This window comes from Podarcis melisellensis (assembly GCF_964234715.1).
Source record: "Podarcis melisellensis genome assembly, chromosome: 6".
In the NCBI taxonomy this organism is placed as follows: Eukaryota; Metazoa; Chordata; class Lepidosauria; order Squamata; family Lacertidae; genus Podarcis; species Podarcis melisellensis.
The window spans coordinates 46,581,768-46,602,787 of record NC_138538.1 but is presented as its reverse complement, the minus strand read 5'-3'; the positions used below and the strand labels follow the sequence as shown (position 1 = coordinate 46,602,787).

The 21,020-nt window shown below is 43.4% G+C and overlaps 1 protein-coding gene across 6 annotated transcripts in view; it reads right to left on the bottom strand.

Moving 5' to 3' along the window:
• Positions 1 to 1,780: 1,780 nt before the first annotated feature.
• Positions 1,781 to 21,020, bottom strand: part of TEAD3 (TEA domain transcription factor 3) — a 90,652-nt gene continuing 71,412 nt past the window's right edge. The window contains exons 4-15 of one of the 6 annotated variants that reach the window (XM_081915957.1): positions 18,453 to 18,515; positions 18,261 to 18,323; positions 16,766 to 16,795; positions 14,755 to 14,766; positions 14,044 to 14,181; positions 13,200 to 13,243; positions 12,064 to 12,125; positions 10,461 to 10,594; positions 9,774 to 9,947; positions 8,447 to 8,587; positions 7,691 to 7,843; positions 1,781 to 6,332 (exon numbers count right to left, since the gene is read on the bottom strand). In XM_081915957.1, coding sequence (XP_081772083.1) covers positions 6,219 to 6,332; positions 7,691 to 7,843; positions 8,447 to 8,587; positions 9,774 to 9,947; positions 10,461 to 10,594; positions 12,064 to 12,125; positions 13,200 to 13,243; positions 14,044 to 14,181; positions 14,755 to 14,766; positions 16,766 to 16,795; positions 18,261 to 18,323; positions 18,453 to 18,515 — 1,128 coding nt within the window. In that variant the 3' untranslated portion in view covers positions 1,781 to 6,218. The remainder of the gene's footprint in view (positions 6,333 to 7,690; positions 7,844 to 8,446; positions 8,588 to 9,773; positions 9,948 to 10,460; positions 10,595 to 12,063; positions 12,126 to 13,199; positions 13,244 to 14,043; positions 14,182 to 14,754; positions 14,767 to 16,765; positions 16,796 to 18,260; positions 18,324 to 18,452; positions 18,516 to 21,020) is intronic. The other 5 variants (XM_081915958.1, XM_081915960.1, XM_081915959.1 and 2 more) reach the window with 5 other exon arrangements.

Here is a 21,020-nt window from a genome sequence, read left to right as displayed (position 1 = left end):
CACTGGGCCCATCACCTCCTGGCAAATAGAAGGGGAAGAAATGGAGGCAGTGAGAGATTTTACTTTCTTGGGCTCCATGATCACTGCAGATGGTGACAGCAGTAACGAAATTAAAAGACGCCTGCTCCTTGGAAGAAAGGCGATGGCAAACCTAGACAACATCTTAAAAAGCAGAGACATCACCTTGCCAACAAAGGTCCGTATAGTAAAAGCCATGGTTTTCCCCGTAGTGATGTATGGAAGTGAGAGCTGGACCATAAAGAAGGCTGATCGCCGAAGAATTGATGCTTTTGAACTGTGGTGCTGGAGGAGACTCTTGAGAGTCCCATGGACTGCAAGAAGATCAAATCTATCCATTCTTAAGGAAATCAGCCCTGAGTGCTCACTGGAAGGACAGATCGTGAAGCTGAGGCTCCAATACTTTGGCTACTCATGAGAAGAGAAGACTCTCTGGAAAAGACCCTGATGTTGGGAAAGATTGAGGGCACAAGAAGAAGGGGACGACAGAGGACGAGATGGTTAGACAGCGTTCTCGAAACTACAAACATGAGTCTGACCAAACTGCGGGAAGCAGTGGAAGATAGGAGTGCCTGGCGTGCTCTGGTCCATGGGCTCACAAAGAGTCGGACACGACTAAACAACAACACATCTGTGAGGGGAGGAAAGTAGTCAAGCCCACAGAGGATCATCTCAATGCAACCAGTCACACTTGTAACTGCATACTTTGAAGCTAGTATGTATTATTATCCAAACACATTTCTATTTATTTCACACACCCACATAAACATACGTTTTGCAAAATATACATGGCTTCCATTTTGAGAAGGGGTAAATGAAGAACATATGAAGAACAGCTGTGAGCCTATCCCTCACACCTTTGCAATCTGCCAGATTCAATGGCTTATTTGTCTGTCAAAACTCCAGCTCAGCTGTGAGCATTGTGATTTCCCTTTGGGCAGCTGGCAGTTTTAAAATGTTTAAAATAGAACACATTCACAAAACAGTGCAAATTGCTTTGGGGATTGGGAATGCTTCTTGATGACTTCACGGAGTGCCAGTTCTGTAAGCTTCGGAAAAGAAAAGTACGTTTGGACTGAACACAGTAGTATTGCTTCCAAACTGGGTTCAGCAAATTAACTCCCAAGTATGAAAGCCAGACCCGAAATCCTACCAGTCATAACTTCACAGTCACAAAGCAGATGTTAAACACGATTATTTTTTTAAAACAGCTACCAGTGTTTCCCAACCTTTGGTCTCCAGCTGTTTTTGGACTACAACTCCCATCATCCCTAGCTAGCAAGACCAAAGGTCAGGGATGATGGGAATTGTAGTCCAAAAACAGCTGGAGACCAAAGGTTGGGAAACACTGAACACAAATGAAGGCTGAATGCAATACAAAATCCTCCCCTCACCCAGTGAGATTGTAGACGTATATAAATACACAGACCAGTGTAGATTATGGCCTGGTAAAACATTATGGACAAGTGGTGGAATTAAAAGCTGCACTCTTCTCACCGTTCAATCTGTGCAAGCATCCAGCTTGTCAGGTGGAATGATACGCCGTACCGTCTCCCCATATGGAATTTTTCCTGACACTCCTTCCCCAATTTTAGAGGACGTGGGGGGAGCACATGGGGAGGAGAGTGCCCATTTGCACAAGTCCCTGTGGAGGACTTCTGCTGATAGGGGCTGATGAGGTGGATCCAACTGCAGCTTCTTATTGCTGGTAAAATGCTCATGAACATATAAGAGAAAATAAAGGGAAGAATGCGAACAGGTGTTTGAGCCAACCCATGAACAAATAAGTTTAATAGTTTTCAGCAGACCATAGCTTTCTAGAAGCTCCACTGTCTCATCTACTTGAAGATGGACATACAGTAAACACAACAATATATGATACAACCCATCACAGCTGGATTAAAAAAAAATACACAAAATATAATACATAAAAATGGTTTTACAATGTGGACTGACAGAGCTCTAAAAAAGGTGACCATAACCCTGGTAAGCTTTACAAAGTCTTTAAAAAAATAAAACAGTACTTCATGTGAAATTCATAAATACATGGGATGTGGGGTGACATGAGACTTGGTGACTTGAGTTTTTGGGTACCAGTATTATGTCCAACTAAGAGATTCGTGAAGCTGGCGTTTCTTTAGCCTTGCTGCCATTCTCTGAGGGACACCCAGGTGGGCAGTGGTTTGTAGGTCTATTTGTACTCACAGACTTGTGGCCTGTGCAGGGGATTCTACAAGCAGGAAGGCTGGGGAATGGATCTAACTACGTTGCTCTGAAAGCAAGAATGGTATGTGGCATGGAAGGACTGAAAAGGGGAAAGATGAGAAATGTAACATAGGCCAGTTTTGGAGGAGGTTTATTCCAAAGGCTCCAGCTAGGTTGAAGATTGTGGATAAAATACAAGAAACAGTTTTTATATAAGAAAGTTGGGGTTTAGGCAAGACTAAGGCTCTGCTCCACTTTCCCCATGTTGTACACTGAAGTCTCTGCCCCAGGGGTTTATATATGCCCTCCCTTAAAAAAGTATGTTTAGCAGAAAAGGGAATTCTATTGTACATAGGTTAAGGAGAACAGGGAAGGTTTTAACCTTAATTCCCAGAGTTTTTGATCTAGGAATGAAAATAAACATGCTACATATAAACTAGCCAGCTCTCCTCTCCTTACAGCTGCAGAGGCTCTGGCTGTAATCATAGGCAATTCAACATCCTGTCTCTTTTAACTCTACCTCCTCCCACTAGAATAGCCATAACTGTTATTCAGTTCCAAGGATGCTGTACCTCTCCCCCCGCCCAATGCACAGGGGTCTCAGAAACGTACCTGAACTTCAAGCTGGCTTTTACAAAGTAGCCAGTTCTTCCCAAGAGTAATAATACACTGGAGAAAGAGTTGTGGCACTAGAGAGACCAGTTTGCCCAAAACATCACACACAGAGATGCAGGAGACCATCAGCTTTGCCAGAGGCAATGCAGTAGGATTATCACATTGGAGGCAGGGGGTAGAGGATGTGCTCACCTGAATTTAGATTACAACTGATTTTTAGAACTTTCTGCACCTGTTGCTCATCCCCCAAGAGTGCAACATGTGTTGCAAAATAAGGCACTGTTCCTGAGCAATTTGTGACTTGCTGCTCTACCAAACCAGTCCCCACGTACCATTCCCCTTAGCGTTACCACCTCGGGGGTCCAACATAACACACAGAGGAGTGTTCATTTCAACATTCTAGTGGAGTTTTCCAGAAGTTCTTGGGTGGCATCAATTAAAAACACTTCACAGGAAAAAAATTATTACATTAATTATAAATGTCCTTCAAAAAGCTGGGAAACCATTCTGTCAGTTGTTCTCATGGTATCACCTCTCAGCTGCATGTTGCACTCAAACGGCAGTCTGAAGGATCCTGGGAACATTCTTAGTCTGTGTTAGCTAGACTTAAGTTTGAGTTAGCCAATGCCTTTGTACCTAGTCCTTCATCCACAGTTGAAACATGGGTGCTAAATCAACAATGCAGTGGCGATACAGGCCAGGCCTGAAGGAGAGGCCCAAGTCAGTTATGAAAAGCCAGACATCAAGACTATACGAGGCATCTCCATTACATTATCTCCTACCTTTTAAGGCAGACAACGGAGAAGGGAGGAGCTCTAAATTTTAACCTGACCCTTATGTTCCAATGAAAGGCACACAGTACTTCAGCGTCACCACAATCTGTTTTTAACAGACATTTTTGCCCGCAGCCAACACACTCTGAATTCCTAGCTCCCTTCCGCTGTCTCTTTGGGAATCTCTTTGCACAAATCTTGATATCACTATGAAAATGATCCTGGTGGTGAAATCTCTTCTTACAAATTGGGTCTGGTCCTAGCATTAGGTAGAGTGAAATGGTCTCCTCAGGCAGGTGTGTTGAGGTGTCATGAAAACGGCAGAAACGTGAAGTTATTATAGTATTTATTGGCAGGGGTGGGAAGATGCACCTGTAGGATTTTCTGCCTCAGGTGCCAAAATAACTCAACCAGCCTTGAGAACTATGCACTGGGGGCCAACCTCCATTTAAAGCTATAGTCAAATACCCCAAGCATAAAAAAATGTAATTGCAAACTCAAGTCTGTGCATTCCAATTTCCTCGTAGAAGTGGAAACCTCAAATTCTCTCCTTGCTTGCAAATGGCTTTGCTTTTTCTTTTGCAGTGTATTGCACCTTTTCCAATGTTTTGAGGCCTCTCCATAGGAATCTCACCAGGCCCATGGCAGCATAGGGTGGAGATTAGTCTGAGTGGGTTGAGTAAGAGTATACCAGACTAAAGAAAGGATGGAGCAGCAAGGAGAATTCTCTTAAAAAATGAAAATCAACCAACTTAAAAGCAAACAAATCACCATGTGGCCAGGGGAAAGCTGAAGGACAAAACAGAAAAAAGTTCAATGGTAAAAAAGAAAGGTAGGAAGGCACAAATATTACATTCTGTTAGTTCCTCTATTATTTAAAACTACAAACTAGCATTTAGACAAAGTATAGCTGAAACCTATGGGCCTGAGCCCTGGAGGTGCCACGTACAGTGAGGTTACTGATATCTTGGCACTGTTCATGTAACAGGATTCCTATAAGCACCAATTTAAATCATAAGCCCACTGTCTTAGTCTCCAAGCTTAAGGTATAGGGGCTCATGTTTATACTTAAACCCTACACAGAAACTTTCTTCAGCATTTCCAACAGCAAACAGTACAGCTTTCAAATGAAGAGGGATTCTGTATGACATATTGTACTTTGTTTCATCTTTCAGCACCTCCTTGGGTTTAGGCTGCCAGAATATGCAATTTTCGCTTTGGTTGGTTTTTTTTAGCAGCCTCCACAAAGATATCCTAGGTGGGAAGTACATAATCCAGAGGAAAGACTTGCATCGTGATATTTTGATCATGCCCTTTCCTGGATGACTACCACAGATGAACAGAGAAGCAGAAGGGAAATTAATACCTTACCAGAACAATGCCCAGGCAGCAAGAACTTTGGTCTAAGCTTATCCCATGCTGTTTTTGACATGGCAGATGTAATAATAATGCTCCATTGAGAGCTGGTTAAAAATCCCATACAAATTCAGATCCCCCCCCCAAGTTACTCAACCTTAGCCAGCCCTAATATTTTTCCAGGCATCTCATTGCTCACCTAGAGTCAGCCTGCTTATCTGCAACCCTAGGAATGCAAATCTATGCAAATCTCCAAATCTATGATTTCCTGAATTGCTCTCCTCCAGCTGAGCACCCCTCCTTCCTTTTAATACATACTCTAACCTTTTAACATCCCACAGACAGATATCTTTAAGTCTCCCCATTTCTTGCTGGCGAACACATGCGCGCACACACACACGCGATCCTGCAACCCTACTCCTGTCTATTATCCAAACATCTGGGACATGGATGTAAAAGCACCACATTCCTGCCATAATCAACTCCTGGCGCCCTCCCACCACCACCGTATCCTGCAATAGAAAATGCCCAGGAAAATGTTGGAACAAAATCGTTTTCTTGCAATTAACCCATGGGTGGCATGTGTGCCACATGACGCAAGTTGCCAATTCCCTGTGCTGGCTCTGCACGCAGCCTGCGTCAAGAGATGGAAGAAAACTCTTCCTCTTCTTTGTCGGTGTCTTGAACAGAGTGGAATCGGTCACATAAACAAGGCAGCATCTGATTCCCCATCCCTTCCCAGAACAGACATCCTTAGCAGCCCTCTCAGAACGCTTTTCTCTAAATGAAACCACCCAGGTTTTGAGGACAAATTGGCACGGGATATATAGGCACATCCAGGTATTAAGAAGTAGTTGGCAGTCTTGTTTCACTTGATGCTGTTCTAGTGTTGTGTGACCGGAGAGATATCCAGAGGTACCAGGCCTTGGCGCCAATGTCTCCTGAAATACTGATGACCGAGCCCCCAGGAACAGTCCTCCTCCTTGCTGCCTCCAGATACAGCTCTCCTTCCGTTATATGCTTTCCTGTCACGCTTTTCTTTTCTGCTTGTTTTTTTTCTTTTTAAAAAAATTGTTCCTAAGTAGAAAACATCTGTGATTGTGATACAGTCTTTTTGGCATTGCTTTTTGTGTGTGTGTGTTGTGTGTTCATTTTTCAAAAGACTTGCGTCAAGGCATCCTATTCGGGTGGCTTCTCTGACAAGACTTCTTCTCTTCTTCCTCAAATTGCCCGGTCACCCCAAGGGGGCCTCTAGTCTTTGACCAACTTGTACACATGATGCTGGGCTCCGTGCTCGCTGGTGGATACCTCAAAAACAAAGGCTATGCAGAGCAAGGTTTCCTGGGTATCTCTGTTCGTAACAACCTGGGGGAAGAAGAGCACACACATACTGTGAGATACGGGAAGATGGACTGGGAAAGTCAGACATTGAGACCAGAGAAATGGGATAGTTTTTTTGAGCTGGGTTCCTATAGTACGAGCTCCCATACTGTATTTTGTACTCAGGTACAGAAGCTGAGTACTTTATTTCTTTAGAAAATTACGGTCTCCCACTCTTCAGCAGAAAAGGGAGTCCCAGAGTGGCTTGCACATCACTATCTAAAGAGACATGACACAAAATGGAAATGAGATTTGAGAGGAAGGTGGAAATTGCAACAGCTGCAAAGGGCACGCTTATTTCAATAGCCACCATCTCTTTTAAAATATGGAAGCAGAAGATCGATCCTTTCCCTGTTGCAATTTAACCATTCACATCACAATCAACAAGCATAATACAGATGTAATTATCTGCACCCAAGTACAAAATATTATTTTGATCTTCTTTACTTTTACAATCCATCCACTTGATTTCAGTAGGACTTATTTGATGAATTACAAAATCTCAAAAATCAAAGCCACAGTTCTAAAGATAGGGGTGATTTAAGATTTAAGTGGTAACTTTTAACGGATTGCCTATAACCTGCGAAGTGGTGAAGATAACGTTACCACTCTTCCGTACCTGAGAATGAATCTAAGACACTGGTAAAATTAACCTCCTCTCTACTTGCAAGGATGAGACAAATGCCCATCTGATCAAATAAAAATATTTTGAAGTGGGGATTAAGGACTGCAGCAAGTTAGTCAACTGAGCCAACACATATAATGGATGGCAGGACAGCACTTTAAATGAGGAACAGACTACATGAGCTTGTCCTTGCCAAAGAATCTCACATGTGCTGAACAAAATATTTTCCTCATAAGAAATGTCTTCATGACAAGCCATTGCCTTCTTGAAAGCAGATGATGAGCATGACGTTGAAAGGTAGAATAAAAAACAACAGGAGGAAAGGAATGCAATTGTTATTTTGGTTGGGTCCTTGTTATTGACATCCATCTGTCTTGGGGGACAATGGAAGAGTGTGCCTAAAGTCAAACCACCGGAGAGATACAGTACCTGCTTGTAGCTGTAGGGGAGAGAGGGGTTTTATTACAAGTGGGGCAGATGAAGGGGTCTGCTTTTGCTGCTACAGGCCCAGATTTAGTCATATTACGGGTAAACTAATTGAAACCAATGACCTAACTTCTACAATTGATTTCAATGGGTTTTTACTCCAAGTATGACCAAATCTGAAACTATCCAGTTGGTTTCTTCAGCCATGAAAAGCCTACTATGGACACCCAGACAGAAGTTACTCCTTGCACCAGCTGGAAAGGATTCAGGATAGAAGGAAAATGTTATTTACCTGCAGGATGGTGAAATTCTCCAGGACGCTGTTCATCATGTATTTTTCTGGGAGGTGTTTCAGTTTATGGATAAAGTTGATCATATACTCGCACATGGGGGACCGATGGATTCGGTACACACACCGTCCATTCTCCATCCGGGCAAATTCCGTCTGCAGAAAAAGCATCGATAAGGCATACAGTGGTTAAAAATTTAATTTGTTCTAGAGGTCTGTTCTTAACCTGAAACTGTTCTTAACCTGAAACACCACTTTAGCTAATGGGCCTCCTGCTGCTGCTGCTGCATGATTTCTGTTCTCATCCTGAAGCAAAGTTCTTAACCTGAAGCACTATTTCTGGGTTAGCAGAGTCTGTAACCTGAAGCATATGTAACCCGAGGTACCACTGTAGACCCTAACAAATAAGTCACTGAAGGTGCAATAATATGAGAGAGATTTGTTAATTTATTTATTATTGTGTATCGAATGGGATTCAAGCTTGGTGTAGGAGAACTGGGGAGGTGGCACACCCTAATTATCCTTAATTAATCAGCAGGGGGAAAGGAAGAGAGGACTATACTTACATTCTGATAACGCATGCTACTTATTACACATGTACTGTTAGCACTTAAAAGAGTCTCAAAGCACTTTCCCCTTGGGCTGTACGTTCTTCCCAAGAACTTAGCTTCCAGTCCCACATTAACTGCTATGCTCTTCACCCACTCTGCAACATTCCCTTCCTGCTGGTACCACACCCAAAGGAAGCGCAGGACTCACCTCCACCTTCTCGACTACTTGCTTTCCGAAGGAGCACACTTTAGTGGAGACTGTGATGGTCATGTTTTCTGCACTGCTATACTGACTGCTTACGCCATAAAAAGCACCAGGACCATCCTGAATGGTGCTGTTCAGATCCGCCTAGAGCAAAGGCAAGGAAGGAGGTATTATAAATCAAGTACGGATTGTGACTTTCGGCTTGGGGCGCGGAGGTCTCCGACCCAAGAGTTCCGGGGTGCATTCACTGAGGGGAGCGAAGACGAACTGAAAACACTTAGTGTGGGACGACAACAGCTTTTAAGATTTGGCGGCAGGGGAGAATGACAGCTTTTAGGCAATATTAAGTCACAGGTCCAAAGGAGGCTCAAACCAGGCTGAATGCCACAGAGTGGCATTAAAAAATTCAGATTCAGATGATAGAGCAAAGTCAATATAAAACGCCAGCTGGTCTTGCAGTATGTGCTATGGGAGCCTGAATGCGTTCAGAGGAGGGCAACCAAGATGATAAAGGATCTGGAAACTAAGCCTTATGAGGAGTACCTTGAAGAAGCTGGGTATGTTTAGCCTGGAAAACAAGAGACTGGGAGGAGATATGATAGCCATCTTCAAATATCTTAAGGGCTATCAAATGGAAGAGGGAACATGCTTGTTTTCTCTTGCTCTGGAGGGTAGGACTCGAACCAATGGCTTCAAGTTACAAGAAAGGAGATTCTGACTAAAAAAAACCTTCTGACAGTAGAAGCTGTTCAGCAGTGGAACAGACTCCCACGAGAGATGGTGGGCTCTCCTTCCTTGGAGCTTTCTAAGCAGAGGTTGGATGGCCATCTGCCTTTCTTTAGCTGAGATTCCTGCATTGCAGGGGGTTGGACTAGATGCCCCTTGGGGGTCCCTTCCAACTCTTAGAGTCTATGATTCTATGAACATTTGAGAGAGAAAAATACCATGGTATTGCTTGGACCTCAAAACATGCTATTGAATGTAACTCTTTTTCTAAAGGAAGAACCCTTTCCCCCAGACCCCTTCAGAATTTCATTTCATTTTTAATATCCCTTAGGTTCTTCTACCAAGATGCCTGGGTCAAGCCTGCTTAGCATATAAAGCCAGGCAACACCACATCAAACATGTGACTGCCCACAGATTCTGTGGAGAATCTGAGGCCAGAAAGCATCCCCCCTCCCATTGTCCAAACAACATCCACATTCATATAGGAGAATAATGTAAACATGGTCCTCTGGTCTAATTTCCTTAGCCGCCTTGTCCGATGAAGAAGTGCCCAATAATGGCTTTTTCAGAGGCATTGTTTGGCTTTGGGCTGCATGATTCTTACCCAGAACTTGACCAGGAAAAAGGAGTTCTGGGGCCCCCTCTCATAGAGCTCCTTCAGGCCACCTTTCTTCTCAGGGAACTTGTCATAGATCTGGCGGATGTCCACTGCCTCCAGCAGCGGGTCGCTGTACGAGGGGTTCGTCTGTCCAATGTGCACAAAGAGGTGCTTGCTATACTGTAGGGTGGGAAACACAAAAGGCAAAAAATGTGGGAGCGGAAGGTAGCGTTCTCCACTACAAAGATTCAGCCATGACAAAGGGAATCAGATACTCCTGCTGACACTGCAAATGCAAAACTCAGCTGCCTTATTGCCAGTTACCACCATCCAGACCAGGAGCAGCCAACATCTCCAGATGTTGTTGAGCTCCAACTTCCAACAGCTCAGGCCAGCATGGGTAATAACCAGAGTTGATGGAAGCTGCATGGCATTGGCGACTCCAGCCTAGACAAAAGGGCTGTAAAAATACAGCCAAGGTGATATGTGTCTACATTACACAAAACAGCACAGGGAGACCAGAGCTTGAGTCTCTGGCAGCATTTATTACACGGGGCTGGTAAGTGAATGCCAGGCTTTATGCAGGTTAGAAAAGAGGGCAGTTTTCTGCAGAGACCCAATGCACTGTAAGAGCTGAAAAACACCATTGCCACCAGCTCCTGCAGTGCCAAACATTTCCCCCCTAAGAGTTACCGTTTCAGGGTCACGCTGCACTTCCATAAACGCTGAATACTCAAGGAGCCGCAGTTTGGTAGAGGCGATGGTGCGGTCCTGCCAGACTGGCACAGCCGAGGCAGCAGGTGGGAGAGGAGCCAGGGGCTCGTAGCCTGGAAAAAAGAAAGTGTTGCCACATTCTTGAGCACTGAAGGGGGAGGTTTCAGCTGCAGAGATGGGGACAACCCTTTAATGCTCCCCCATTTAGCCTAGTTGCCTTCCTTCCAAGAAGCCAAGGACTATTTCCTTCCTTATTGCCCAGATGGCAGTTCTAATGCAACAGGACTCTCTGAAATTGTAATGATTCAAATTTCATTTTTAAGCATTTCATATTTGTAATAGCTCTGGGTTGCCCATGGATTTAGAAGACGGGAGAACTGAAATGGATTAATTTCCCCTGAACGCTAAGCAAGACAGTTTGTAAACAAAAAAGGTGTAATCTCTTAAACTCCAGATGAAGCAAAGAGGAATGAAGCAGACTGTACTCCCTAGATAAAATACAATTTATAACTCCCAAGTACTACAGCAATCCAGGAAGCTACCCTTCTACTACTATGGAGGTGTCTTTAGAGGAGAGCTTTCCAAACTTTTCATGTTGGTGACACAGTTTTAGACATGCATCATTTCACGACACAGTAATTCGGTTTTACTGGCAAACCGGAAGTTAAACCAACCCCTCTCCAGCCCCAGGAGGAGCACGGGGAGCATTCGCACAACACACCTACACACTGCAGTGGACACAGTAACGTGTCGCGACACAGAGTTTAGAAAGCTCTACTTTAGAGCATCAAGAAGATCACTGGACAGGACAGATGGGCTTCCTGATTGACTGCATCATTTCCTGCTACAAAAATTGTCTTCCATCTACACAATCCATCTCACAGATGACATTCTGTGGGTAATATGAAGAGATCAAAGGGCAGCATAGAGGCTAGTTAAAATATAAAAAGCTTTGCTCAAATAATTAAATGCAAAACATCATTTACTGAGTCAAATTTTAAAAACTGGAAGCAGCTAAGGTGTAAAAAGAAGCATTTATTTATATTTTATTTCAGTGCTTTTGCCATATTTCCTTGCAAGCAAAATGTGACCATGGTTGGGAAGACAAGGCGGTCCATGATAACTCTGCTTTCATCTTCATCATACAGAAACATCCTAGGCAAATGTGAAGGTAGAATCCCTCTCACTCAAAGCAGGCGAGATGATGGAAAACCCATGAGTAGATCATCCTCTTTTCTTTTTGAAAAGCTTAGCAAGTGGCATAGAAGAGGGCTGAATTAGGCCAGCAACAGCAAGGGAGAAATGGTTAGCCCTCTCCACTGCACTGTTTTTCCCCAATCTAAATTGCACCCCGAAAGCTCTGTGAGGATGGGGAGAACCTACAGGTACCATTACCGCTAATGACAGGATGGAAAGAATCAACCTTTGGAATAGACAATAAGGCATTCAGCTAGAATTTATTCATACAAACAGCTAGAACTGTCTGTATGAATAAACAGGACTGGGTGCTGGTGGTGACAGGGGAGCCAAGAAAACGTTATGAGGCAGAGCATCAGTTAGTTGGAGAAACAAAATTACTTACTGGCTAGTGATGGAGGCATGGGTGGCTGGATGGGGTAGGCTGGTTGTGCAAAAGGTTTAATGCTGAAAAACAAAATAGTGTTAAGTATGTTAGTCAGTATGTCAAACTGTTAATGTTCCTGTTATATGCATACACCCTAAGTTACTCCAAGGGCAGATGTCTTGCAGAAATCATCAAGGTAACTCTATGGTGGCCTCTCATATACATACAGCCACCAGCCATTACAGGGCTCCCCCTCATTTGCCTTCCCCACTATTTCAGAAAAAAAGCAGTCTATCTGAAGGCCTAATGTAACCAACCCTTAGGAACCTGACCAACAAACATTCCACTATATTATTCATTTTTATTTTAAAATAAAAATATTTATAATTATTTCATAAAATTTATACACGACTAGATTTTGTAAACTGCTATGAGGTTTCCTATGAAGAATATCAAATATATTTAGGAGGTTCTGGATACTTTAAGAGGGTTTATGGGACTGCAGTTTCTAGTGCATTTTATTATGGCTACATGAACAGTGAAGCATCCTCACTGGAGATGCTGACTTTGCGAAATAAAGGAAGGGCCATTTGTGTACATGTTTTGCATGCAGAAGCTACCAGGTTCAATCCCTCGAATCTCAAATACCAGCTGGAATAATCCTTCAAACCCTGACAATATGCAGTCGAGGAATTGTTTATTTGAAACACCGACACGCCCCCCCACCCCGATGAATATTGTGTGTAATGTCAAAAATCTACCACATCAGATAAAGAAGTCTTGATCTTAACTCTCTCTCTGATTCTCTCTCTCCCCCCCCCCCCCCAGTGTGGCCCTATATGGAGGAGCTTTCAAATAAATGATTTCCCTACATGAGACTTGAATTGTAGCAATCCCCACATGCAATTATGCATACCTGAGATGACCCTTTGGAAGAATATGAACATAGCAGTTTAGAAATGGAGGCATAAGCGATCAAGTTGTGTGTGTGTGTGTGTGTGTGTGTGTGTGAGAGAGAGAGAGAGAGAGAGAGAGAGAATGCACAATGTGGCATCTATTTCTGTGGAACAATTCAGAAATGCTATGCAAGTACCATCCTCTAACTGCTAAGCCTTTTAATTCTCCACCAAACGTAACAATTGCTTTTCACTTACTCCTGAGAAGGTCCAGACTGTCCTGGGATAGGCCCACTCCAAAACTGAGGAAACAAAAAATGAACACAGAAAACATTGTCATGCATATTCCTACCATCTGACTTCATAGCTACAGTTGTTCAGGTTCATCAAAGTTGTTAAAGGGTTGTTTTAAGTTTATTGTTACAGAATGGCAACGGCTAGTCAGTTTTTTTTAGAAAAGTGCGGAAATACCACAACACAGTTGAGGAGAGTCAAGACTACAGCTGGGAGTTTCACACCAAGTCAGTACATGTCCTCCACTCTCTTGAGAGCCACTAAGGGGAAAGGGTGGGTCAGATATGCTACTCTTTGGTGGTGGTGCTGATGGCATGTGGAGATAAGAAGAATTAGGGCAGGGATGGAGAACCTATGGTTTTTCCAGATGTTATTGGATTACAACTCCCATCTTCTTTGATCGTTGGCCATGCTAGCTGAGTCTCAAAGGAGTTTTAACAACACCTGGAGAACCATTCCCATATGTGACAGCGAAAGGAGCAGGTGTTGGGAGGAAAAGCATGAGTTAGGTTTTCTTTTTTCTTTTTCTTTTTTAAGTAAACTGGGCAAAAATGAAAATTAGGGAGACATGGGTGTTGGGTGTGGAATACGTAAATTACGCTTATGATGTTTGATTTAAACTAAGCCTATTGGGTCAGGAACACAACAACAGATAAGTAAATAAATAAATAAATACATGGAACCATCTCTGTGTTAGTCACCCAGCCCTATAAGAGAAGCCGCTGTCTTGCAGAAGCATCGACTCCATGCCGTCCTTCTGGGCCTGACCTTCCTAACCAGGCAGGAAAAGTGTTGGACCATCCCTTACCCTGGGAGCAGCAGAGAAGACAGCCTGAGGGAGTGGAGGAGGGGGGCTGAGCTTGTTCTGCAGGACACTGGCAGATACGATCTGTGCCGACGACATGGAAGCCATACTCTGCAGAGCCTTGTCCTTTGAGACCTGATCCTTGAAAACAGGACAGAAGAGGAGAAGCAGAAGGGAGAGTTACTAACACTGGCCTGGACGGCCCACTAAAGACAAATTAATGGGGGACAGTGAGCCACGTTACACATGTGTTAGCTGCATTCAGACTTATCAAAACATACTAGCAGCAAACCATTCAAGCAAGCTGTTTTATGCCACTTCCCCTCCCCCCAAAGCTCATTTTTCCAGGGATCTTACTAGTCATTGATAATAAATCCTTTAGAGCAGTGCAACATGTCTGTAGATCAAAGGAGGAGAACACAAACATCCATTTAAGGTGCTGGTGTTTAGCCAGTTTTGTGTCCAAAGTATCCAAAAGATGCTCATCTCAGCTATTAATTTTGCACTTCCAGCACCCCCTGCACCTCATCTGCACTCTCTAATACTATTCATAGGGATTTATTCATTTAACAGCTGTATGGTCCCTCCTTCACCAGTATAGATACCAAGGCAGCACACAGCATACAACAAAATTAAACACTCAGCATAAGGATAAAGACAATCACCAAGCAGAGAACACATAATGGGGCAGAAACAAGACTGAAGTGCACTTACCAAGTTCATAGCCTGTGTGAAGAGGAGGGAGGAAAGAAAAGAAATATGGTTAGTGCCTCTGCTGTCATAATGGGGACTGCGAGGTGTGGGGGAGTCTGCATAATCCATAACAGGTATCAATAATGGGACTTCAAAGCATCACAGGATGTCAGACTTCATTTTGTAAACAAACTACATCTGTCCCAGGCTGCTTTCTAATGCAGCCTGTTTTACTGAATCCACATGATGATCTGGGGCACGTGGCACAACGGGAATGAGGAAGAAAGGAGTGGATACTATGAGGCTTATCTCAATAGGTAACTTCTTCAATTTTACAAATCAAGGAAGATGTGCAGGAAGTGAGAACAGACCGCCTTGTTCTGTGGTTCTCCAAATCTGATGCAGGTCTGGGCACTGACAGCAACATTCTTTTATACATTGCAGAGTTACTAGTGCAAACAATGCACTAGATCTGGTCACTGCACTCTTCTGCCTGCAGAGCTATACAAAATAAACAGTGTGTTGCTGTATGTGGACAAGCTTAGGCTTCTTGAGTTGCGTGCACATAACTCTTAGAGTAGTGCAAGTGGAGTAAAAAGTACCTAGGTAGTAATGATTCTTTGGTATTTGTGAGGGGATAATTTGCACAGTCCTAAGTGGGTAGTGCTGTGGGTTAAACCAGAGAACCTAGGACTTGCTGATCAGAAGGTTGACGGTTTGAATCCCCGCGACGGGGTGAGCTCCCGTTGCTCGGTCCCTGCTCCTGCCAACCTAGCAGTTCAAAAGCACGTCAAAGTGAAAGTAGATAAATAGGTACCGCTCTGGTGGGAAGGTAAACGGCATTTCCGTGCGCTGCTCTGGTTCGCCAGAAGTGGCTTAGTCATGCTGGCCACATGACCCGGAAGCTGTACGCCGGCTCCCTCGGCCAATAAAGCGAGATGAGCGCCGCAACCCCAGAGTCGGTCACGACTGGACCTAATGGTCAGGGGTCCCTTTACCTTTACCTAAGCCTGGATGTAGATAAATGGGCCAAAAGATCTTTTGCAGTTTTCTCCGTTTACCTTTGGCTCTCTCTTTAAAGACTCAAGGTGGTAAACTGGACCTGCATACTACTGATTTGCCCAGACTTCTGGCATTGCAGAACACGAAACCACACTGGTTGGAGGTAGAGTGGTTCAGCAATACAGGGCAGAACTTATGGGCATGCACTTAAAATGTCCTCTCAAATAGGTTTGCAACAACAGTACTGCAAGGACAGAGTTGGGAGACCTATTTTCTGAGCATTCCCTCACCCTAGTCAGATACTTTACTTACTAGGCAATACCACTGATGACTGCTTGCATTTCTGTTCAGATATGCCTTAAATTAAAAGCTTTGATGTGCTTCTAGGTTTGTCCCTGTCAGCTTTAGGCTTAGGGGTAAGATACATTCGTTCCTCCCCTACTTAACAAATGAGACCATAACGATATAATAATTTTTAAAAACTCAACAACACTGCCATGGGCATTCTTTGAATATTTGACAAAATCTTGCCATAATCTAACAAGCATCAGTTGACTAGCATGCCAGCCCTAACTCTCAGGCAATGTATTGTCTGTCTTTTGTGGAAGACATGCTATTGACTAGAATTAAGATATATGTAAAAGTGTTCTACAGTTACATCTGGTCATCATATAATGTGTGCTACTGACTACAAGGACAGATCCTTTTAAAAAGATATTTTCCTCCATTCCATGCTGTTCTTCAACTGTGAGAGTTTTTATTATTAACTGAATTTTGGGTATTTTCCTCCATTCCATGCTGTTCTTCAACTGTGAGAGTTTTTATTATTAACTGAATTTTGGGTATTTTCCTCCATTCCATGCTGTTCTTCAACTGTGAGAGTTTTTATTATTAACTGAATTTTGGGTGTGGGCCACTTTATGCACACAATTTAATCTTCTTATAAACCAGCCAATTATTTTCTTAGTTTGGGGTAGAGGAATGAGGGCATGGTGGGAGGAACGACACACTATTTATGAGTTTTCCCAACCTGGTAATGGCAGCTCCTGCTTTGTGGACTCTAGAAAAGGAAGGGAGAGTATTTTGGACTAAATAAATTTGAACAGCTGAAAAGATTGGAATTTCTAGGTACTTTCCGATGCATAGGCCAAACCACAAGAATAGACAGAGAACCAGAATCAGTTCAAAATACCCTTCAACCACTAACCCTTCATTAAGACCCCCCTCCCCCCTCAAAAACCCAAATCACAATACACAGAACACACAGAGGAAAGGGTAATAGGAAAGGTTAGCCAATCTCCAGTTACAGAAGAAAGAAGAAAAGAAAAGCCAACCACAGAAAGAAAGGCAATCACAGGATAAAAGCTCTCCAGTTTTATCCCTGCTCAACTTCCTTGGCTCCTGGTCCCACGTTCTTGGTCCAAGCATCCTGAATCAGCAAGAGCAGGCCTATGATGGAAGACACTCATCTCTGGTTCTGTGCATCTCCATTCTAATCGCCTTGTACCATTGCACTGGCCAACTTAGCCAAATATCCTCCCCACGTATTAAAGATTGTTGGCCATATAGACTGGAAGTATGGTACACTGATTGCACAAATTCCTATGCCTGCTATATGAGCCTCAGCTGCATAAATCCATCAGAATTTGTACCTACAAAACTTTGGGGTTTTCCCCTCCTGTATACTTCCCCATCCTCATCCAGTACAGAATGCTTTCCAAAAGTCTGGCTCTTCTGCTTTGGGGTGGGGGAATGTGTTTTGGTTTTGTTTCATTGAAGCCTTGGTCTGCTACTTTAATGGTCAGCCCTACTTGATGCATCATTGAACATCAGTAACACTTATTTGAAAAACTTTTTTAAAAAAACAAAAAAACAAACCCTGCTCCAGCGCTACCTAGAAAATCTTAATGCTACAGAGTGGTAGACAGTGAAGTAGCACAGCAGAAGGAAATGGCTTCTTCTGTTGAATGGAAACAGAAGGAGAAGTGTGTTCTGTCCTATGCCTTTACTGGGAGGTACCCTTCCACTCAGTTGTTGCTCAGCAGAAGCGGCTGCTTAATACCACGACGGCACATTTCATGAGCCGTCATGGATCCTACTCGGCTTCCCTGATTTAGGCAAGGTTCCAGTTCCTGTAACAACAGTGGAGCACTTACATGGATATACCAAAGATGGCAGGTGGAGTGTGGAGAACTCTAGAAGTTCTCCTTGCTATGTCACCACCTGAAGGCTCCAGATGTGACTGGAAATGCACTCTCCAAGCTGACAAGGGACAGCTTTACTGGACTGTTTAGAGGTGGCTTGTCCTTGCCAGATCCTGCCACGCAGAAGTGCTCTATCGCTTTTTCCTTCCGATTCTCTCTCACACCTCAGCGGCATTCTGAAAATTATCAGGTCCCAGGAACAAAGGGAGGGGAGCAAAGACACAACAAGTGGGGGGAAAAGAGTGGCAACCACAGAGCGCAGCATGTTAGTTGCCAGCATGGCCATGGCTCAAAAGGTGGGAAAGCCGGGGAAGCGCGTACCTTCAGCTTCGACTGAATCTCACGAGATTTCCGTCTGGCTAGAACCTGCAAGTGGCTAGAGACCTGCAGAGAGAAAAGCAGAAGGAGAGGGGGGAAAAACAGCAGAGCCGTCAACCAGAGGAAAGGAGAGGAAGGAGAGGGGGCTGCCCATGCTCACACACCACGGACGCATGGGCAGGGTCTCCAACGTACCTTAATGCCAACCTGGTACTCTCGCACCTTCTTCCGAGCTAGAACCTGTATGTGGCTGGACACCTACGCCCCGCCAAGTCATTCAAAAAGGAAAACACAAACAGAATGAAGACATGATCCCAAATTGTTTTGCGTGACAAGAGTGCTTCAAGCACCTAGGTTGGACACACACACACACACACACAACACACAGTCAAACAAGCCTCTGAAGCCATGTGAGGTTCCAGAGGAGAAGGATCTGTACTCAGGATGGATGGCAGGTAATACAGACTGTAATGATATGGCTAACCTCTCAATTGGAGGAAATTGCTACAGACCCACTGAATGCTATGGACTTGAGCATAGTGTGCTATATTTGGGGATTTTATCCTTTGCAAATAGCATTTAATAGTGTAAGTGTAGCTTACTCTTATCAGAATTCTATGTACTACTGATCATCATGCTTTTAGGAACCACTCATGCTTCAGTCTATGAGCCATTCCCAACATAATGTTTTGCTGATCCAGATCTGTACCCACATGACTCCTCTCCATAGCCATGTAAATCCAGATGCACTTCTTCAGTTCTCCTAATTGAATTGATACACAATCAAGCATTGAAAACAGTTTCCAATCTGGGTCTCAAAAACCTAAGTGCACAGTCCCCTGGTTCTTAAATATTTTTCAGCTCTTCATTCAGAGAGCAAGACAGAAGTAAGTAAGTGTTAGAGTGGAATTATAATCACCAACAGCTTTTCATAGAAGATTAATCTTATCTTCTCCTGCCTTAGAAGACATTAAACATCAAGGGACTCAAACAAGCTTGAAATTAACCTCAGTATTGCCGCTAAATTAAGCAAACAGAACCACAAGTTTACCTATTGTGATCCCTCTAGAACAACATGCCACCGCCTTACACAGACACTTTTTACCACTGACCACTAAGCGATAATATATGGCAGTGTTTTTATGCATCCAAGGCTTTGAGAGCAGAAATTGTCTATTGGACATGTGACCATGGCTCTGAGAGCTGTATGAACATTTTGGGTAGAAACCCAATTTCTTTTGGGTTTAAACCTGACTCCAGAAATAATATTCAAAGGAACCACTAGACAAAGCTCTTTGTTACCAAAATATAAATCAGAATCTTGCATATGATCCACAGAAAGGAGATTTGACAAATCTGAAGACTATATGAGAAGACCCAAGACTACACCAACTATTTGTCTATGTTAGAGACAACCAATGGAGACTGGTGTTTCCTTGCTGTGTAGGCTGTTGTCTACTTTAATTGTCTTTGGATGGATTTAGTTTTATATCAGAGCACTGCTCCAATGATTTAGCATTACTAGTCACATGCAGTGAGTCAAACAATAGGAAAAAGACAAGTTAAGTCTACTTTCTTTCATAATGGAGGCTATCCATGCTTTGCCATTGAAAAGGACAACTCTCATTTGCAAAAACATTTCTTAGAGTGTTCTACTAGCAAGTCTGAGCTAGGGGCAGCCTTCACAAACCTTGTGTCATCCAGATATTTTGGGCTACTGGCTAGGGCTGCCAGGAGTTTTAGTCCAAAACATCTGGAGGGCACTGAGTTGGCAAAGGCTTCCCTAGATTCACCAGAAAGTGTTAGGACTGCAGACCTTGAAGCAGAGGCAAGAATGACTGTATAACAGATACATATAATGCATAGCATCTCTAAGTTTAATTCCATAAGATCTGCTTCCATCCAATCATAACTACTGCCTAGTAAAAACAAAAAAAATTCCTTCCAGTAGCACCTTAAAGACCAACTAAGTTAGTTCTTGGTATGAGCTTTCGTGTGCATGCACACTTCTTCAGATACACTGAAACAGAAGTTTCCAGACCCTTCTATATAGTGAGAAGGTGGGGAGGGGTATTACTCAGAAGGGTGGTGGGAATGGGTGATTGGCAGATAGCTGTGATGAGCCTGTTGACGACTCTTAACGACTGCAATAGGTCTTACAGGAAAAAGCAAGGGGTGAGAAGGTGAAAAACGGCTTTGTCATGTATAATGAGATAAGAATCCAAGGTCTTTGTTCAGACCAGGTCTCTCCATGGTTTTAAGTTTGGTAAAAACTTACTGATTTTACTGCCTAGTAAAATCAGCAATGACATGGACCTGATATTTCCAACTTTGCCCTAATGCAGGAAACAATCCAGAAAGAAATAAAGGGGAGCTGGTGATATCTTAATTGATGGATTTTAGAAGGTTTCAGCTCTCCCATCAATGACTTTCATTAACATACCATACAAAGTGGTGCAGCAATCAAACTGCTAGCACATTTGCTAAGCTAAGCAAGATCTGGTATGGTATCAAACTGGATGGGGGACTGAGTGTTGAGATTCCTGCATTGCAGGGGGTTGGACTAGATGACTCTCAGGGTCCTTTCCAAGTCTTTGGGTCCTTTCCAAGTTTGATTTGATAACATAATACACTACAAGTAGCTAATGAGAACTAGGAGTTCCAGAAGGAATTCTACGCTTGCCCACCATTGAAGTCTAAGCACCATGAGCTTCTCTTACATGTTTGTGGGGAGGCCAAGATACAAGGGATAACCCTTTGGCC